General features: G+C 39.1%; 1 protein-coding gene across 4 annotated transcripts in view; it reads right to left on the reverse strand.

Annotated features, from left to right (window-relative positions):
• Positions 1 to 18,247, reverse strand: part of LOC136874084 (platelet binding protein GspB) — a 636,502-nt gene that overhangs the window by 111,628 nt on the left and 506,627 nt on the right. For all 4 annotated transcript variants that reach the window (XM_067147621.2, XM_068227653.1, XM_067147622.2 and 1 more), the window contains exon 11: positions 5,404 to 5,583. In XM_067147621.2, coding sequence (XP_067003722.2) covers positions 5,404 to 5,583 — 180 coding nt within the window. The remainder of the gene's footprint in view (positions 1 to 5,403; positions 5,584 to 18,247) is intronic.

Raw genomic sequence — 18,247 nt, forward strand, 5'->3', positions numbered from 1 at the left:
TCTCAAATTAAAATATCCCCCAATTTTTATTTTCATGTTCTGCTCGTATAGTTTTATTTTTCGTCTCCTGTTCTGCTTGTATATAGTGTTTAATATTTATCTTCGTTTTTTCCTTGTATTGGTTAATTTTCATTTTCGTGTTCCGTTTGTATATTGTGTATGTAAATAGAGTACTAACGGATGTTTCTTCAACTGTGCAAGTATATTTTTGATTGGTGAAAATAACATTGTGACATCATCATCATCATCATTGCGACATTTTAAAACACATCTACTGCCATTGTAACTGTGTTGTGTGTATTTCATACTGACTGAAAAAAATCTTAAACTAAAAGCAGCCTTTAAACACTATTACTGGGCGTGAATTTCAGTGTTCCGACTGTTCCTTCACGGTCCGTGCCGCTTTATGCTGGCCGTAACTACATACCGCATGTCCGATACAGGCACATTCCCGCTGACATGGAGCATGTAATGTTGCCTCACGAAGTTCTCTCTACTGCGCAGTTACAGTCCCGTGCGCTGCTATCCGACACAATGAACAGAAATACTTCACCTCAAGCTCCTAATGTTTCGGAACAACTGACTGTTCCGGTCTGCCCAACCCTAATGGGGACTATGAGCTGCCTTAAAAGTTTGAAGTTTGCTGGCAGACATTTACGATGCAGATGAGACTGCATTAGTCAAACAAAACCCTTGCACTGCAGAGAAGCAAGTTCTGGGGGGGGGGCACAAAAGTTAAAAAGAACAGATCACTGTTCTTTTGTTCACGAACTCCATAGGGACAAACCAACTGAAGCTTCTCATATTAGCGGAGTTTGGGAAGCTAAGGTGCTTCAAAGGGTGCAATATCTGCCCTGTGAATATAGGCACAACATCAAGGCTTTCCTTTTGTCGTGAACCTGACTGGTTTGTATTTTGGACATTTCGAATCTGATAGTATAATCTGTTATAAATCCCTTTCAGTGGTCTTCGAAGGCTAACATGTCAATTCAACCCATGCTGCCTGCAAGAATGTGACCCTGGACTACCTCATAGACTGTAAAGTCCAAGTTCGTTAATGCTTGAGCAATGACAGATCGTATTTTCATTGCGGCAATGCTGACAATGGTTATTGTCCGTGGTCCTGCCTGGAATATTTTGTATGGCCACTATATTGTCTGTCATTTTCAAGCATCACATTATTTACTACAAGATAATCCTTGAAGGCAACTAATCGACTGAATGGCTGGAGTGTGTTGACGAAAAAGGAAAACTCCCTTTCCTTTCTGTGGAAGGTCACACCACTTATTAAATTCAACTTCTCTCAATGCGCTTTTTATTTTCCAGGAATCGAAAGAAAACATCCTTTGTATTCAACATGCTGTCATCTGGAGTTAGATGAAGCCTTTTCAAACAGTTTAAGCTTTCTTCTTTCGGTTCCCCTGTATTTAGTATGTAAGGATTTCTGAGGGCATTAATGCATTGAAGAACTACCGCCCAACACGAATGGAATAATCCATGTCCCTTGAATTTCCTACGACTGTACAGCATGGTGTCTAGCAAATCAGCGGGAACTTGTAAGATTTCTTTCAATACACATTTGATCATTTTATCCGAATCTTCATGGAATTTTACAGGAATTTGTTCAAAGACAATTGTTTGGAACTGGTACACAAGAGATGGACAAACTAGTCATGTAGAATACAGAATTTTGTCCACAGTGAGCAAGAATTCGAGTAATACTGCATCAAATAAACTAACGGTGATCAGATGCACCAAAATAAACGGGAATAGGGCAGCGGGCCGCAAGTATTCAGTGTCTGAATGCAACATGCGCTACCATGGTAACAGAGAAGTGCACTTCAAGTGACTAACAAGTGTTGCAAAGCATTTTGCGGACCAAACAGCGACAAGTTTCTGTGAGTAGAGGAGGATCTGCTTAACTATATGATTTCGCTCGCAATGTTGGACATGCCATTCCTCATGAAATGCTGTATTTTAAAGGATAAGAAATAGCTACTGCACATGGCATCAGTGTCTCGGATTTTAAGGTTAGCCGAGGCTGGATGATTAATTTTATGAAGAGAAATAGACTTTCTCTTCGACGAAGAACAACATTATGCAAAGAAAAAAAAGCCAAATGATTTCAACCAAAAAGTAACTGATTTTCATCGCTTTGTGATTGAGGAGCATAAGGTGGAGGAATATTTGCTCTCCCAAATAGGAACCACAAGTCAGATGCCAATCGTTTCCATATGCCACAAAGTCGAACAATCGATAAGAAAGGGACATGGAGTGTTATCGTACGCACTAACAGAAGCGAAAAAACAATGCTGTACTGCAATGCTTGCCGTAACAGACTATGACAAAGCTTCCATCTTATGTTGTTCTAAAATAAAAAACAATGCCTAAAATAAAATTTCCACGAGGGATCCATGTTCTACCCAAGAAAAAGGGTAGATCGATACGTCACTTGTACAAGACCAGATAAGAATGGTTTGGGGAAATCTAGCAGGGTCCCTCCTTCAATGTCCAGCCGTTCACATGTTGGACAGTTTTCTTTTTTTGCTGGTATGTCATTATTATGTACTTACATGAATTGTAGTTTTATTAGTTCATGTTTTTCACTTCAGGTCGTACTGTCAGTTCATAACGGAAAGAATATTTTCCAGTATCGGCACTTCAAACCCATGTGTCCAACTTAGCTGATGTACCTTGTTTGACTTTTAAGAAAAAGTCTCACGCTGAGCTTTTATGCCAAATGACGATAACCGCAAATGTGTTGAACCAATTGTGTGTATACTAACATGGCATGTAAATGAATTGTAAATAATTTTTAAATATCAGAATTCCTTGAATAATTTATGCATCCGAAGTTATCACCTGTATTTTTCGTCAAAAAAGTGTGTTAATTACATGAGAAAATATGGTATTTACCAAAATCCAATGACTTGATTATGACAAAATGAATTACATGTTCAACTATTACTTAAACAATTGACATACAGCAAATACATCTTCAAAGATCGTAAGCTAATAAATGGATCCACTCAAGTAACACTATACACTTGTTCTTTAGTATGTAGTTGTTGCTAATTAAAATAAGGCTTGTTGTTGACCCATTGTTTATCTAGGACTATGAATGTAGATCAGCTGTGGTTATCAATGTATTGCAGGTAACTTGAAAGTAGTAGGGTTGTGACCTCTTAGCTCTGTGCGAACGTATGCACAATAAGAATCATAGTTACAAATATAGAAAAGATTTAACAACCTGTGAAAAAACAGGCTAATAAGGGTCTGCCAGTAAATACAATTGATTTCCACAATTAATATGGTTATTACTAATTTAATTTATTTCATCAATGTACATCTTTAGAGAAAAATGTTCATTTCTCTTCTTCAGCGATAATAGAAAGGAAAAAAAAAAACAAAGGAAAAATCTCCAAGGAGATGCTTAAAATTACAATACATAGACCTAATCATAAAATGTCAAATAAAAAAATATTAAAATGACTATTTCATGTCACTGTCTAAAAACCTATCTTATATTCCCTCCTGAGGCAAAATATTAAAATCTATAACATAGCATTGTTTTTCACCGTATCGGTTTCCTTAAATAAGAAGGGTTCCGCGTGCTAAGCTAAATATATACACTTCTATGCTTTTGGATAAATATGAATGCATCAATCAATACTTCTAGAATAACATTCAATACAGTTCAAGAATTGTCAGCTCAATAAACTTCAATCTGTTTTCACAATGTTCTTATTTTCGTGCAATTTAGATCATTCTCTCTTTCTTACAGATAAGAATGAATCTACATCATCCTTGGCAGGCTTAATCATTTTCCTACCATTAGTTCACTACCACACTTTGTCAAACATCAGTGTAAACAAAGGGCATATTATTCCTCCTTTTAACACTTCATGGACAAGGACTTGGAAGTGTATGAAGAGACAAGTGATGTGGTAGTTGTAAAGCTGAAGGCGAATGCAGTTTTAACACATCATATACACACGCAAATACTGACTAACCGTCCAATAATTCACATGCAATTTTTATGTTTACAATATTAATTGGAAGATATTTAGACACATTAAGGACGTTATAATTAGAATTCCAAGGTCATAGTTCTTAGTTATTTTAAGCAGATAGGAATGATATTACGGTATTTTAATAGGTTCAGAAATGCTAAGTTATTTAAATTATGATCTGAAAATTTATGTTCTCGAAACATGTACTCGTGTTGATATAGACAATAAATAAACATTGTACTTGATAAGTATTGACAAGGCGGATCCAAAGAAAAAACATATTGGTTGGTAACAGTCAATACGGACCAACAGTGACCAATATGGTCAAAATTATAGATTCTAGCCATTGCCATGTTAGTGTACCAGCAGAGATACTGCATTCTAATACAAGATGTCCTTAAAATGTCCACCAGGCACCTGAATTCACATCATAACACTCCACCTCACTGACTGTCAGACACATTCAAACACTCCAGGCATTTGCAAGTATTCAATGCCAACCTTGTTCTATATGCTGCCAAAGTACTGCAAATGTTTCAACGGCATGCCTGACTCCAAACTTAACCCTAAATACAAACTATCACCACATTCCACCTTATAAATAAAATGGGTGTAGCTAGTAAATGGTCAACTGCACGGTATATGTTCAATATAATTTCTTGGGTTCTTTTGGGGTGTTCCACCCTCTATTACTTCCCACACGTTTGGGAATACACTGTATAATTAAATGTACTTAATTATAGAAATATATTACAAAGAGAGGGAGGGGAAAAAATCAGAATGAAGAAAGTTTTCCGCATTTGTCGATAAAAATAAATTTAGTATAAAACTTAGCAACATATAGAATGAAATAACAAAACAAGGAAACAGAATGCATGTATTTACATTCAACTTAATCCGTCCAAGTAGGCTATTATCGGTAACATTTCTTTTGAAATACCGATTCAGATATGGTGTCCCCAAGATCACTGGGAAACAAATTCCAGGTCTGATTGTACTAATAACAAGAGAGTTATTGCAGAGGGTGAATCTGCGATTTGATACTGTGAGCTAATATGACAGAGCTATTCAGAATCCAAACTGCACGTTTTCTACTACAGTCATACATTTACAAGTTTTCCTTTGAATGGTTTAAACAAATGGTTAATGAAATCAAAATTGAAGCAAGATGATTTGGTTCCAAGAGATAACTACTCTGAAGCAGTTAAAGAAAAATTGGAGAAATACAGAAAGTCATAGAACCATGAAACCGTGATAGAAGTTAATTTCACTTTTTTCCCTCTTTATGCAAGAAAAATAACATATGACAGGCAGAAGAAGAGAGCTCATGCATAATTCATTAGCCGTTCTATATGGTCATTGAGGATGATAAATTCCATATTCTACTTACGATGTTCTTATGACAAAGGCCTTCAAACTGCTGTAATTTCTGTTTCATTAAGAGACGTGCCTGTCCAGAAGCGGCTCGCAGCTTTCCCAGAGCTTCCTCAGGTAGGTTTTCTCCACTTCCAAGTTCTTCCTCAGCACCTGCCACCAGTGATTCGAGTCTATCTGTTTCATGCTTAAGCACCTAAAACAAAGACATTATACATACCATAGTATTTGTATGATGTACGTTATTGCCAGAAGAGGGTGAAAAGATCAGAACAAGGGGTCATTGTAAAATGCTATAATGTCTGTCTACTCTGCTTACAAAAACAATCCATTGTAGGTAACAGTACACAAGGTGTAAAAAAGAGAGCAAAATGTCAAGAGTGTATTACTTACATGTGGAGAATAAAAATAGGTTATATAAACTAGGGTCCAGAAATGCCTGATTTCTGGGTTATCTACACCTCATTGTATTCAAATATTGTAATTTCCTGGAATTATTATATAGTTTGTTCTTTAAATTTAATATTCAAAATGTCTATCCTCTGTATACAGGTCTCAGTTCGTAACCTTAACTTCTGAACAAGTGCCAGCATTACTCACACACAGCTTTTACTGTCAGACAGGCAAAATTCACTCCCAGGGAGCTGAAGTGGTGTCGTTCAGTTCAGCCAAGACAGATACACATTATAATACATCAGTCTTGGATAGAGATCCAGCCAATGAACGTATAACAGATGCTAAATTCATACTAAAAACACTGTTAACTCAGAAATTAAGCATTTTTGGGTCCATATTGACTTATTTTTCTTTCCTGCACGAGGAATCTGTTTCAGAAACGCAGCCCTGTATTTCTGTTACATCCTCTATTACAGAAGGGCTGTGTATGGAAATGTTACGTATGTCAGAAGATTTTCTTTTCTCCGTCTGTCAAGAGAGAGTCAGGCTGCTGGTGAACACGGCAAATCAATTTTTTAATGCTTTATACAGGGTAAGAAAGGCAATAAAACAAGGATTTTAATACAGAAGATGTTATGAAGGCAAATATATTTGTGCTTGACATATTTATGCCAGTCCAACGGTTTTCAGGTAGCATGCCTGCCTCTCACCAGGAAGCTCCGCGTTCGATTCCCAGCCAGGTCAGAGATTTTTACCTGAACTTGAGGGTTGGTACAAAGTCTACTCAGTCTATGTGATTACAAGTGAGGAGCTACCTGACAGTGAGATGGCGACCCTTGTTAACAAAACCAAGAATAATGGCCTAGAGGATTCGTTCCACTTACCATGTGTCACCTCATAATCTGCAGGCCTTCGGGATGAAAAGTGGTTGCTTGGTAGGCCCAGGTTCTTCATGTCTGTAGTGCCATGTGTGGGATTCTCTTTTTTAAATTTTTTTAAAGCTATTTATTCCATACTTTTTGATAAAGATGTGAATATTATTAGCTTGTTTATGCTTGGTGTATATAATGATATATATATACTACACATATTTATATCTTTACAAGTATTGCTTTAAAGGGTGCTTCTTTTCAATTTTGAATGATGTAAACAGACATGAATAAATACACCAATCAATTTTAGTAAGGACATGATAAAGAACGTCAAACAAGAAACCAACAAATATGCAAGGTCCACAATTGCTAAACTGAAGTGTACTACACAGGAGAAGGAGTAGAGCATGTAGAATCATTAATTCCTTTTTTAATTAGCTAAGTAAATAAATTTCTAGCTATTTTAATTTTTGTATGCTTGGCACTTAAAAACTTTTTAAAGTCATCTGCTGTTGTAAAGCCCCACCTTTTACGACTGCTTTTGCAGTGAGACACACCAGTCCTAAGTCTATTCAATCGTTATGTATCGTCCCTGGAAAGGTAATGTATCGTAAAGCAACATTTTTGTCAAAATGTAGGTTATGATGTTTATACATCAATCAGACTCCACTGTACATGCTGGTAAAATATCGTGAGCTTCAAATGAATCAAGAGGGTAAAAACAACGCAAAAAAAGGAATTATTGTAACCACCATCATTAATATACAGAACACCAGGTTATCATAAGCACCTGTCATTACATCTTAAGTACCCGAGTTAGAATCTTGTAATCTGCATACAGATTATCGTAAGAGACAAGTTTTCATTCTGGAGGAAACGTGAGATGCGTCAGTTCATTGTTTGTTGGTCATTGCTGTCATACACATTTTATAACTGCCTCAAATCAATTTGGAACTTGAAACATAAGGCAAAGCCTGCTGGCGGACCTATCGCATGTTGATTGACAGTTGGTATACCAGTGAAATGAAGAAGAGGGGCAGGAAGAGAAGAGAAGGGGCTGCTGCTGCTGCTTCTTGCGCCAGACTTGACTGAGCAAGTACAGTCAGTAGCTAAACAAATCGGTTCCATTGTCATTACATATTCCTCCTGTTCATGCACGAAGTGAATTATGCTGCTGAAAATTCTAAACTGAAGTTTGCAACACCAAGAGGACAAACACGAGAGATTGTTCAATCTTCATACTTTTATGAATAAGAAAGCTGAGGACAAAAAAAATAAAATACAAAAACAGTACAGAAGGGAGTTGTTGAAAGTACAACAAAAAATAGCAGATGCAACAAAAGTGTTGCAGAGGACAGTCAAGAGAATTTTAACCATGCAAGTTGGCCATGTGGTTATAGTCACGCGGCTTTGAGCTTGTATTCGGGAGATGCCGAGTTCAAATCCCACCGTTGGCAACCCTGAAGATTGTTTTCCGTGGTTGTGATCTTAATTAAGGCCACAGCCACTACCTTCCCAATCCTAGCCCTTTCCCATCCCTCCGTTGCCAAAAAGCTTCAGTGTGTTAGTGTGACTTTAAACAAGTGGTAAAAAAAAAGAGTAGAACAGAGACAGCGCAAAACTGAAGAAACTTCATTTGGTACACCAGGAGAAACACGGAAATGGGAAAAGCATGTAACAGATTTTTAAGATTTAGGCGCACAAACTATGAATTTAGCATTCTTCAGAAAACAACTCCATCAATATCTAAAATGCTACCTGTGTCAGGAGAGAGGATTGGTTTCCAAGGAGGATGCATCAGTTTGAGAAGTATTGTAATAGAGCTGGGCTTCAACTGGAAGAAGATTAGAAATAATCAAAGGATTTTAATCGAGGTTGCCTATACGGAGTCAACTTGAAAGATCTGAACCAGGCCTCTCTGGAGGCCACACGCCATGACATGACAGTAGTTATCTTGTTAATAAATTTGTGAGTGAGTTGCTGTGGAAACTGAGTGTACTTCTGACAAATGATGGGTTATATCGAACGAGGAGATCGGCAGGCGACACACAACACAGGGTGCTGAGTAAATATTGTACTGTAATCATTGTAATTTCCACTTTGATTCTCTTACTGTAGTGTAACCCTAAACCCCACGGCACTACAGCCCCAGAAGGGCCTTGGCCTACCAAGTGACCGTTGCTCAGCCCGAAGGCCTGCAGATTACAAGGTGTCATGAGATAAGCAAGACGAATCCTCTCGGCAGTTATTCTTGGCTTTCTAGACCAGGGCCGCTATCTCACCATCACATAGCTTCTCAATTCTAATCATGTAGGCTGAGCGGACCTCGAACCAGCCCTCAGGTTCAGGTAAAAATCCCTGACCTGGCCAGGAATCGAACCCAGGGCCTCCGGGTAAGAGGCAGGCACGCTACCCCAACACCACGGGGCCGGCTTCTTACTGTAGTGTATTAAGTCAATTTTCCTTTTTTTTTTTTTTTTTTTTTTTTTTTTTTTTTTTTAATAAAATCATTTAAGAAAATTTCTTATTATTCTCATGCCTTACATTCCCTCAAACCAACCCTTCCAAAATATCATAAGCACTACAAACGCTATCGGAAGAGGACCACTTTTTTAAACAATGCAACCTACAACGAACGGCAAACAACCTTAAGCAACATTCATAACTTTAAATAAAATAAATTCCTTTTTGCTACAACTGAATAAATACATAATTTAATATGACAATAAGGTGAAAACTTCATTTCTGGAGTAGAATAAAAACAGAAACTGCCTAAACTGTAATTATTCGACTCCTGCAAAATTAATATTTTGCCGATTAGGATACTCTTTGCCTTTCCAGGGATGATATATATGTTGTTTATTTTATGTGTATGTTTATAACCAACAAAAGATTCCTCTTGACGTTTCTCCATGTACAGAATTGTGACACAGTTCTACTCGGCGGACTCCAGGCAACAATGGAATTGACTGTGTAGTTTGCAGAAAGCTCTTTCCTGACCTTGGTTGTAAGGTTTTTTGATGGGTTGGTCTCAGGCAGCCTATTACATCACACCCCATTTCATTAATAATAATAATAATAATAATAATAATAATAATAATAATAATAATAATAATAATAATAATAATAATAATAATGTTATTTGCTTTACGTCCCACTGCAGTTTTTGGGGACACCGATGTGCCAGAATTTAGTCCTGCAGGAGTTCTTTTATATGCCAGTAAATCTACTGACAGGAGGCTGACATATTTGTGCACCTTCAAATACCACTGGACTGAGCCAGGATCAAACCTGCCAAGTTGGGGTCAGAACGCCAGCGTCTCAACTGTCTGAGCCACTCAGCCCGGCCCCATTTTATTTAGAGCAATATCAACTTGTTTCACGCGAGTAGAATTTTGCCAGACTGGTGCAGAATATTCAACAGCGGAGAAACACAAAGCAAGAGCAGATGTGCAGAGAATGCTTGGCTGTGCCATCCATGTAGTATCAGTAAGTTTCCAGACGATGGATGATCCAGCCACATACTTTAAGTTTTGTCATCACAGTGGGTTTTGAATGAGAAGGTGCAGTCAAGTTTTACTCCTCGATATTACGGAGTATCACAATATGACAGATGTTTCCAGGTTATGCTCAGCTTTCTCCACGCATCCCTGTTTCTCAAGGGGAAAGTACAGACTTGAGCTCTTCCAGGGTTAGGATTCAGATGGTTTGTATCATAACAGACAGCTATATCATCAAGTCCTCATAACAAGTTCCTTTCTAACTGATTGGCTAGTCGTTTACATAGATGTCATACAATAACGGAGTCAGTACGCTGCCTTGAGGAGGGAGGCAATTTTCTGAGTTTTCCAACAGCTCCTCCTATTGTCTAATGCGGCAAAGAACCGTCTGTTCTGTAGTAACCACGGGATGAGCTGCATTATGCTCAGCACCAAGCTAGTTAGCGGTGTGGTTAGAGGCGCGCAGCTGTGAGCTTTCATTCGAAAGATATTAGGTTTGAACCCCACTGTCGGCAGCCCTGAAGATGGTTTGCCATTGTTTCCCATTTTTTCACACCAGGAAAATGGTGAGGCTGTACCTTAATTAAGGCCATGGCCGCTTCCTTCCCACTCCTAGCCCTTCCCTATGCCATTGGCACCGTAAGACATGTCTGTGTCGGTGTAACGTGAAGCAACTAGTAAAACATATATATATAGCGGATATACTGAAACTCAGCGGCAAAAATTTACACTATGTGATCAAAAGTATCCAGACACCTAGCTGAACATGACGTACAAGTTCGTGGCGCCCTCCATCGGTAGTGCTGGAATTCAATATGGTGTTGGCCCACCCTTAGCCTTGATGATAGCTTCCACTCTTGCAGGTATACGTTTAATCAGATGCTGGAAGGTTGCTTGGGAAAATGGCAGCCCATTCTTCACGGAGCGCTGCACTGAGGAGAGGTAGTAATGTCGGTCGGCGAGGCCTGGCACGAAGTCGGCATTCCAAAACATCCCAAGTGCAGGCCAGTCCATGACAGGGATGTTATTGTTGTGTAACCACTCCACCACAGGCCGCGCATTATGAACAGGTGCTCGATTGTGTTGAAAGATGCAATCACCATCCCCAAAGTGCTCTTCAACAGTGGGAAGCAAGAAGGTGCTTATTATTATTATTATTATTATTATTATTATTATTATATATTACCCCGGCATTTGCCTGGTGTGAAAATGGGGAACCACGGAAAACCATCTTCAGGGCTGCCAACAGTGGGGCTCGAACCCACTATCTCCCGATTACTGGATACTGGCCGCACTTAAACGAATGCAGCTATCAAGCTCGGTAGAAGGTGCTTAAAACATCTATGTAGGCCTGTGCTGTAACAGTGCCACGCGAAACAAGGGGGGCAAGCCACCTCCATGAAAAGCACGACCACACCATAACACTATCGCCTCCGAATTTTACTGTCGGCACTACACACGCTGGCAGATGACGTTCACAGAACATTCGCCATACCCATACCCTGCCATCAGATCGTCATATTGTGTACCGTGATTTGTCACTCCACACAACGTTTTTCCACTGTTCAATTGTCCAATGTTTACGCTCCTTACACCAAGCGAGACGTCGTTTGGCATTGACCTGCGTGATGCGTGGCTTATGGGCAACTATGAAATCCAAGTTTTCTCACCTCCCGCCGAACTGTCATAGTACTTGGAGTGGATCCTGATGCAGTTTGGAATTCCTGTGTGATGGTCTGGTTAGATGCCTGCCTACTACACTTTACGACCCTCTTCAACTGTCAGCGGTCTCCGTCAGTCAACAGATGAGGTCTGCCTGTACGCTTTCATGCTATACGTGCCCCTTCATGTTTCCATTTCACTATCACATCAGAAACAGTGGACCTAGGGATGTTTGGGAGTGTGGAAATCTCGTGTATAGACTTCTGACACAAGTGACACCCAATCACCGGACCATGTTCCAAGTCCATGAGTTCCACGGAGCGCCCCATTCTTCTCTCTCACAATGTCTAATGACTACTGAGGTTGCTGCTATGGAGTACCTGGCAGCAGGTGGCAGCACAATCCTCCCAAGGTGAAAAACGTATGTTTTTGGGGGTGTCTGGATACTTTTAAACATGTAGCGTATATCCTCTGCATGGCTTTACTTCTAAATTGACAGTTCACAAAACACATAAGCATTGCCTTACCTATGTACCCAGTGCTCTACTGCTACGAGAACTGCTGATGCAATACGACCATGGCACACAGCCCTTGTAAAATGTAAAACCAAACTCAGAAGTACTAATGAATCACAAATGAAAATAAATTCATAAAAATTTCCAAGATGCTGTATGCATTTACTAACAACATTCAACACTAAAATGAGATACATTATTAAGAATAAGAGAGAAAACAAATTACTCTGAGCTAATGACTGGTTCAGCAAGGAGGTTATGACTTACAGAGAGAACACACTCCTAATCTCAGAATCAAATTCTTGTCGCTTATCTTTCCCAAACTAAAATGAGACATGATACATAAAGATGAACTATGCACTAATCAACACACAGATGTAAATAATACCACAGCTACACTGAACTATTAAATCTATGAAAACCTACAGGCTGTTTTACTAATTTACACTATGCTAATGTGTACACTACGCTATAATGAACTATACTAGAGAGATAATGATAGACATAACAATATGAAAAACACAAATTATTCAAGAAAGTGTGAAAGATGTTAAGCCATACCGAATATCATATATGCAGAGCAAGATAGCTTAACCATGTTGGCAATTAGGTTTTGAGACAGCGCTCAAGCGATATAAATCAATGTGAATGGCAGCTTGGGATTGGCTGGATGTCTGTGTTTCCGCACACAACCACCAGATAGAGCCAAAATCGGCCAAAACGTAAATTTAAAAGCTATAATATTCAGAGTATAAGTGGTAATCTTTTGCAATGGTGTATAATTTTCTAATCAGCTTCTTGATAATGATGCTTGTCGTTCAAAGGGGCCTAACATCTAAGGTCATTGGCCCAGCTTCCTGTGGTTCATAGTATCATAGGCTGCAACAAGGCCAATGAATGTTACACCTGCGATCTGCCCTGTTTTATAGCAGTCTTCGATGTAGTGTATTAGGTTGAGTATTTGGCCCAGCATGATCTTTCTGGTTGGAAACCAAACTGTTCATTGATGAGAGTGTGGTGGACAGAATACAATATTTGATTGAGAATCAATCTCTTGAGTACTTCGTAGAAGATGGCAAACAAGTGACAATGGTCAGAAGTTTCTTGGGTATGTAGGATATTTTCCAAGTTTCTGTAGCGCTACAACTTTTGCTTTGCACCATATGTTTGGTATCTGCTGTCTCACGATATAAGCATTCATTAGATTTATAATCCATTTTTTTATACAAGGAACAAACATTTTTACCCATTCTGTTTGCAGGTCAAATCCAGCATCTTTATTATTCTTAATTGCCTGGATGCCAAACTCCAATTCTGCTATACTGAGAGGGTACCAACAAAGCCTTATGGCTGTTCTGCTTCATATCCAGCCGAGACACTAGACTGCACAATTTTTCTCTTCTGGAGGTTTCTATCGCACGCATCAGATCTTCACCAGTCTAGATTGTTTCTTCAGAGGAAAGAGCTTTTTCAAAACGTTTTTCCAATTCATCCAAAAGCACCTTAGGGTCTTTACCCAAACCTAAAATGTAGGCTGTTCTGCAGTCCCTAGGAATGTGCTTACAAAAAATAGCTATGACAGCTTCAACAAAATGATCGTAGTTCACCTGGGAGAGGGTAACTTTCTAGAACTTCTTGGGATTGGCCAAAATAACGGCCTTTCCAATTGGTGAAAAAAAAAAAAAAACCTGTGAATCTAGTGGATTTACGTCCCATTGGTTGATTGTGATTTGTCCATTTCTGGCCTTCCGCCGCTTCGCGTGCATTGTGCGATTGGGCCGTGTCTTTTACCACCTGACCGTCCTCGTGAGCGCTCGCGCCTGACGGTTCCCCTCGGGGGACTCCAGCCTTCCCTTGGTAAGTGTTAATTCTATGTTTTCCTATTGGGTTGATTTTATTTAATTCCTTTTGTGTTTCGGTGTTTTCATGTTTAATGTAACTTTAAATGATTTAAATTCAACATGTCTGAGTTTGCCCTAGATTCCTGTTATCTATAATTTCAATTCTTTGAAGGACTGTTATGACAGACAGTCAACTGTATTTTGTTATCGACAACACTTTGTAATTCTGCATAATCTTATGATGACAAACCTTGTGTTTTCAAAGTTACTTAACCCAATCGCATCATGTGACGACCCTAGCTCGTCATGGTTATTCGTGGCATATGAATCAAATGACGGGCTCTGCTCACGGCGATGCACAGCTGTACATCAATCCATTTAGTTCAGTCACTAACCCACAGACACCACTTGTATGCATTCTGAGCTGAAGTTTACACATGTGGCTTTGGTTTTTTCCCTTTCACCAGGTTCTCTCACACTTCCGGAACATGAGATAAGAGAATCTTTTTCCAATAAAATTCACTCTTGTCAGTTGCCATCATGGCGTCAAGCAGATGTGCTGGTGTTGATGAAGAAGGAATACGGAAGCTAATAGATAGTCTTTTAGGGAGTGATATTGAAGGCAGTGATGTTTGTGACGACGAAATAGACCCTGAAGTCCTTAGTTCGACTACTAGCGATGCGTATAATAGTTCTGATGACACGGAAAGTGATGCAAATAACGACAGTGTGCCGAGTCTTTCGAAGCGAGCTCGTACCTCGGCACAGACTAACTTGACTGACTGGAACTGGACAAAAAGTGACAATAAACCTGTTGTACATAAGTTTAGTGAATACAGTGGGGTTAGTGAAAACTTATTGAAAAAGTATGATATGCAGCCACTATCTGAACTCTCAGTTTTTTGTGAATACATGGACCCTTTGTTTGACAAAATATCTGTCGAGACAAATTCATATGCAGCAAAACAGTTGAGCAATCCTGACAGAAAAAAGTTGAAAGACGATGACAAATGGTTTGAGACTACACCCGACGAAATTAGGGCACATTTTGCGTTAGTTATACTAATGCCACAAGTGCGCAAGTCAAGAATACAGTTATACTGGAGTAAAAACAGGTGTATAAACACTCCTATTTTTCGTGAAAGCAAGAGCAGGGGAAGATTTATTATAATTTCACGATTTTTACATTTTGTTGACAATGAACAAGTCAATAGTAATGACAAACTAAGAAAGATTAGGCCTATCATACAACATTTCTGCTCCAAAAATTTTCAGAATTATATTTACCTTCACAAGACATTGCTCTAGATGAAAGTCTAATGAAATTCAGAGGCCGCCTTTCGTATGTCCAATGTAACAGGTCTAAACATTCTAGGTTTGGAATAAAAAATTACAAAATTTGTGAATCAAGTTCTGGCTACTGTCTGTCTTTCAAAATTTATGTAGGTGATGATGTAACGGATCCAAGTCTGCCAGCAAGTACAAACGTTGTTCTCAACATGTGTGAACCCTTGTTAGGCCGAGGACATACATTGTTTTTAGATAATTGGTATTCTTCCCCAGATTCCTTCAAAAGGCTACACGACAAGCAGATGAATGTAATTGGAAGTGTTACACAGAACCGAAAAGACTTGCCTCGCGATATCGGTAAGACGAAACTAAAACGTGGGGAGTATGAGATGTGGGCTGCCAACAGTATGTTGTGTGTGAAGTGGAAAGATAACAAGGATGTTTGCTTTCTCAACACTAAACACAAATCAGCTGACATGACAGAGACAGGCAAACTCAGACGAAAGAGAGGACAAACCCCGAGAGAAAAAGTGATAAAGCCCAAGTGTGGCCTTGAATACCAGAAGGGGATGGGTGGTGTTGACCTTCAGGATCAGGTTACAGCTCTGTTTCCCGTCATGTGACGCACAGTGAAAGGATATAGGAAAATATTCTTTTACCTCCTAGATATGGGCATTTTCAATTCCTTCACTGTGTATCACAAGATTGCTGCTAGCAGAAAGACGACCTACACGGACTTCCGAACTAGCATTGCACAGCAACTACTAGAGACTGTTCAGTTACCGGAGTACTGGGTTCGAGGTCGACCTTCAGCGAGCACCACCCCAACCAGATTACAAGCTAAATCATGGGCCCAATTTCCCATGCGTATTCTCCCTACAGAGAAGAAATCAAAAGTCACAAGAAGGTGTGTTGTGTGCTACAGCCGGGGTAAAAGAAGCGAAAGTTGCTGGCAGTGCAAAAAGTGTGGCGTAACTCTTCACTTAGAAGAATGTTTTGAGGTGTACCACACCCAGCAGACATACTAAAATAGCGGCATTGGTAAGTTTATTACTTCGTTATCATGCATGCAAATTTTCAGAAAGGAATATTTACTGGTTGGTTTTGTATGATATTCTAAATAATAGTGTGATGACGACGGCCGTAGAGTGGTATTTAAATGTGATTTTACCAGGCGAGTTGGCCGTGCACGTAGAGGCGTGCGGCTGTGAGATTGCATCCGCGAGATAGTAGGTTCGAATCCCACTATCGGCAGCCCTGAAGATGGTTTTCCGTGGTTTCCCATTTTCACACCAGGCAAATGCTGGGGCTGTACCTTAATTAAGGCCATGGCCGATTCCTTCCAACTCCTAGGCCTTTCCTATCCCATCATCGCCATAAGACCTACCTGTGTCAGTGCGACGTAAAGCAAAATTTAAAAAAAAGTGATTTCTTAGTGAACTCCTATGGTATTTAAATGTGAGGCGAATAGTTAAGAATCCAGATTATGTCTTTATTTTGGTTTACATAGTGGATCTGTATCGTTTGTTAATTTTAATATAATTGAACTAGAGGGTGATTCTTTTGAACCTTTTCTTCCTCATAACGTCATACCTTCTCATGAACCTCCACAGGGCCCTTTCACATTCTACACTCCTGTATTTAGCTGTCGTTTATTAGGCCTGTAAATTGTTCCCTTGCATATGGTTTGATTTTGCACATTTATAAGTCTACCGTCGTATTTCCAAGCTTAGATGTGTAACCGCCACTACTTTTGATATTTTACTATTTTCCCTATTCATATTATTAAGTGTCAATTATTATCATTTTCTTATTTTCGTATTATTATTAGTTTGTGTAGGCGCATAATTATTTTCTCGAGTGCGCTACATAAAAATAAAACAATTATACAGTTAAAAAAAATTATAAATAAGCAGCAGCTAGGCTGCAGAAGAATTGCTTTATGTTATTTTTAAGTGAAGCTGTACATGTGGTGGAGTACAATATACAGAGGGTCCTTTAACACTCTTAGTGCTATTTCTTGCACTGTAGATGAATTTATATGAAACCATTTGAAAAAACTGATTGTAAATTTTGGAACTGTTCCACAAGCACCAAACAACAGTCCTATAACTTCCCATCTTTCCATTTTATATTTCTCTTTCAGACATCTGAAGCAAGATTCATACAGTCCTTCCATCATCAACCCATTTGCCTTGTGAGCCGTCTCTTTCAAATCTTATTGCTGGGTTGATTGTTAAGCCAGTGTTCTGCTTTCAAATGACAGCTATTATTTATACATCTTGAGTAGAGCCTTCAGATGACAAACAGGCTAACACGCTATTTCTTCATACACTTCAAATCTACATTTCTTCAGACACTCAGCAATAGTACTCCTGACCCTGCAAAGTTGGTTTTTCCTATGAAGATCCCATTTATGACAGAAGCCAAGAACAAGAGGGAGGGTTTCATGCACGTTACAATGACAGCAAAAGACTTCTTGACTCCTGCCAGGGACACTGATTACTGATCATCTTTATAGCATTCACTCAATATGAAAAGGAAAGTCCTTTCTTAGTGAAAATCTACAAATTTGATTCTGGTCTATCAAAGAAATGTGATAACCCTCTTCCATTGTACAGTAAGGTTTTCCATGTCTTAAATAGCTGATCTCATAATATATTCCTGTGTTTGCACGTTACATTGTTATTGTTCATACGAAATAAATTCCATTGTGGTCCGTATTGACAAATGATCACTAAAGGCGAGATTCCACTGAGGCAACATTTGGACGACATGGAGCAT

The sequence above is a fragment of the Anabrus simplex genome, chromosome 5 (assembly GCF_040414725.1).
Source record: "Anabrus simplex isolate iqAnaSimp1 chromosome 5, ASM4041472v1, whole genome shotgun sequence".
Classification (NCBI taxonomy): domain Eukaryota; kingdom Metazoa; phylum Arthropoda; class Insecta; order Orthoptera; family Tettigoniidae; genus Anabrus; species Anabrus simplex.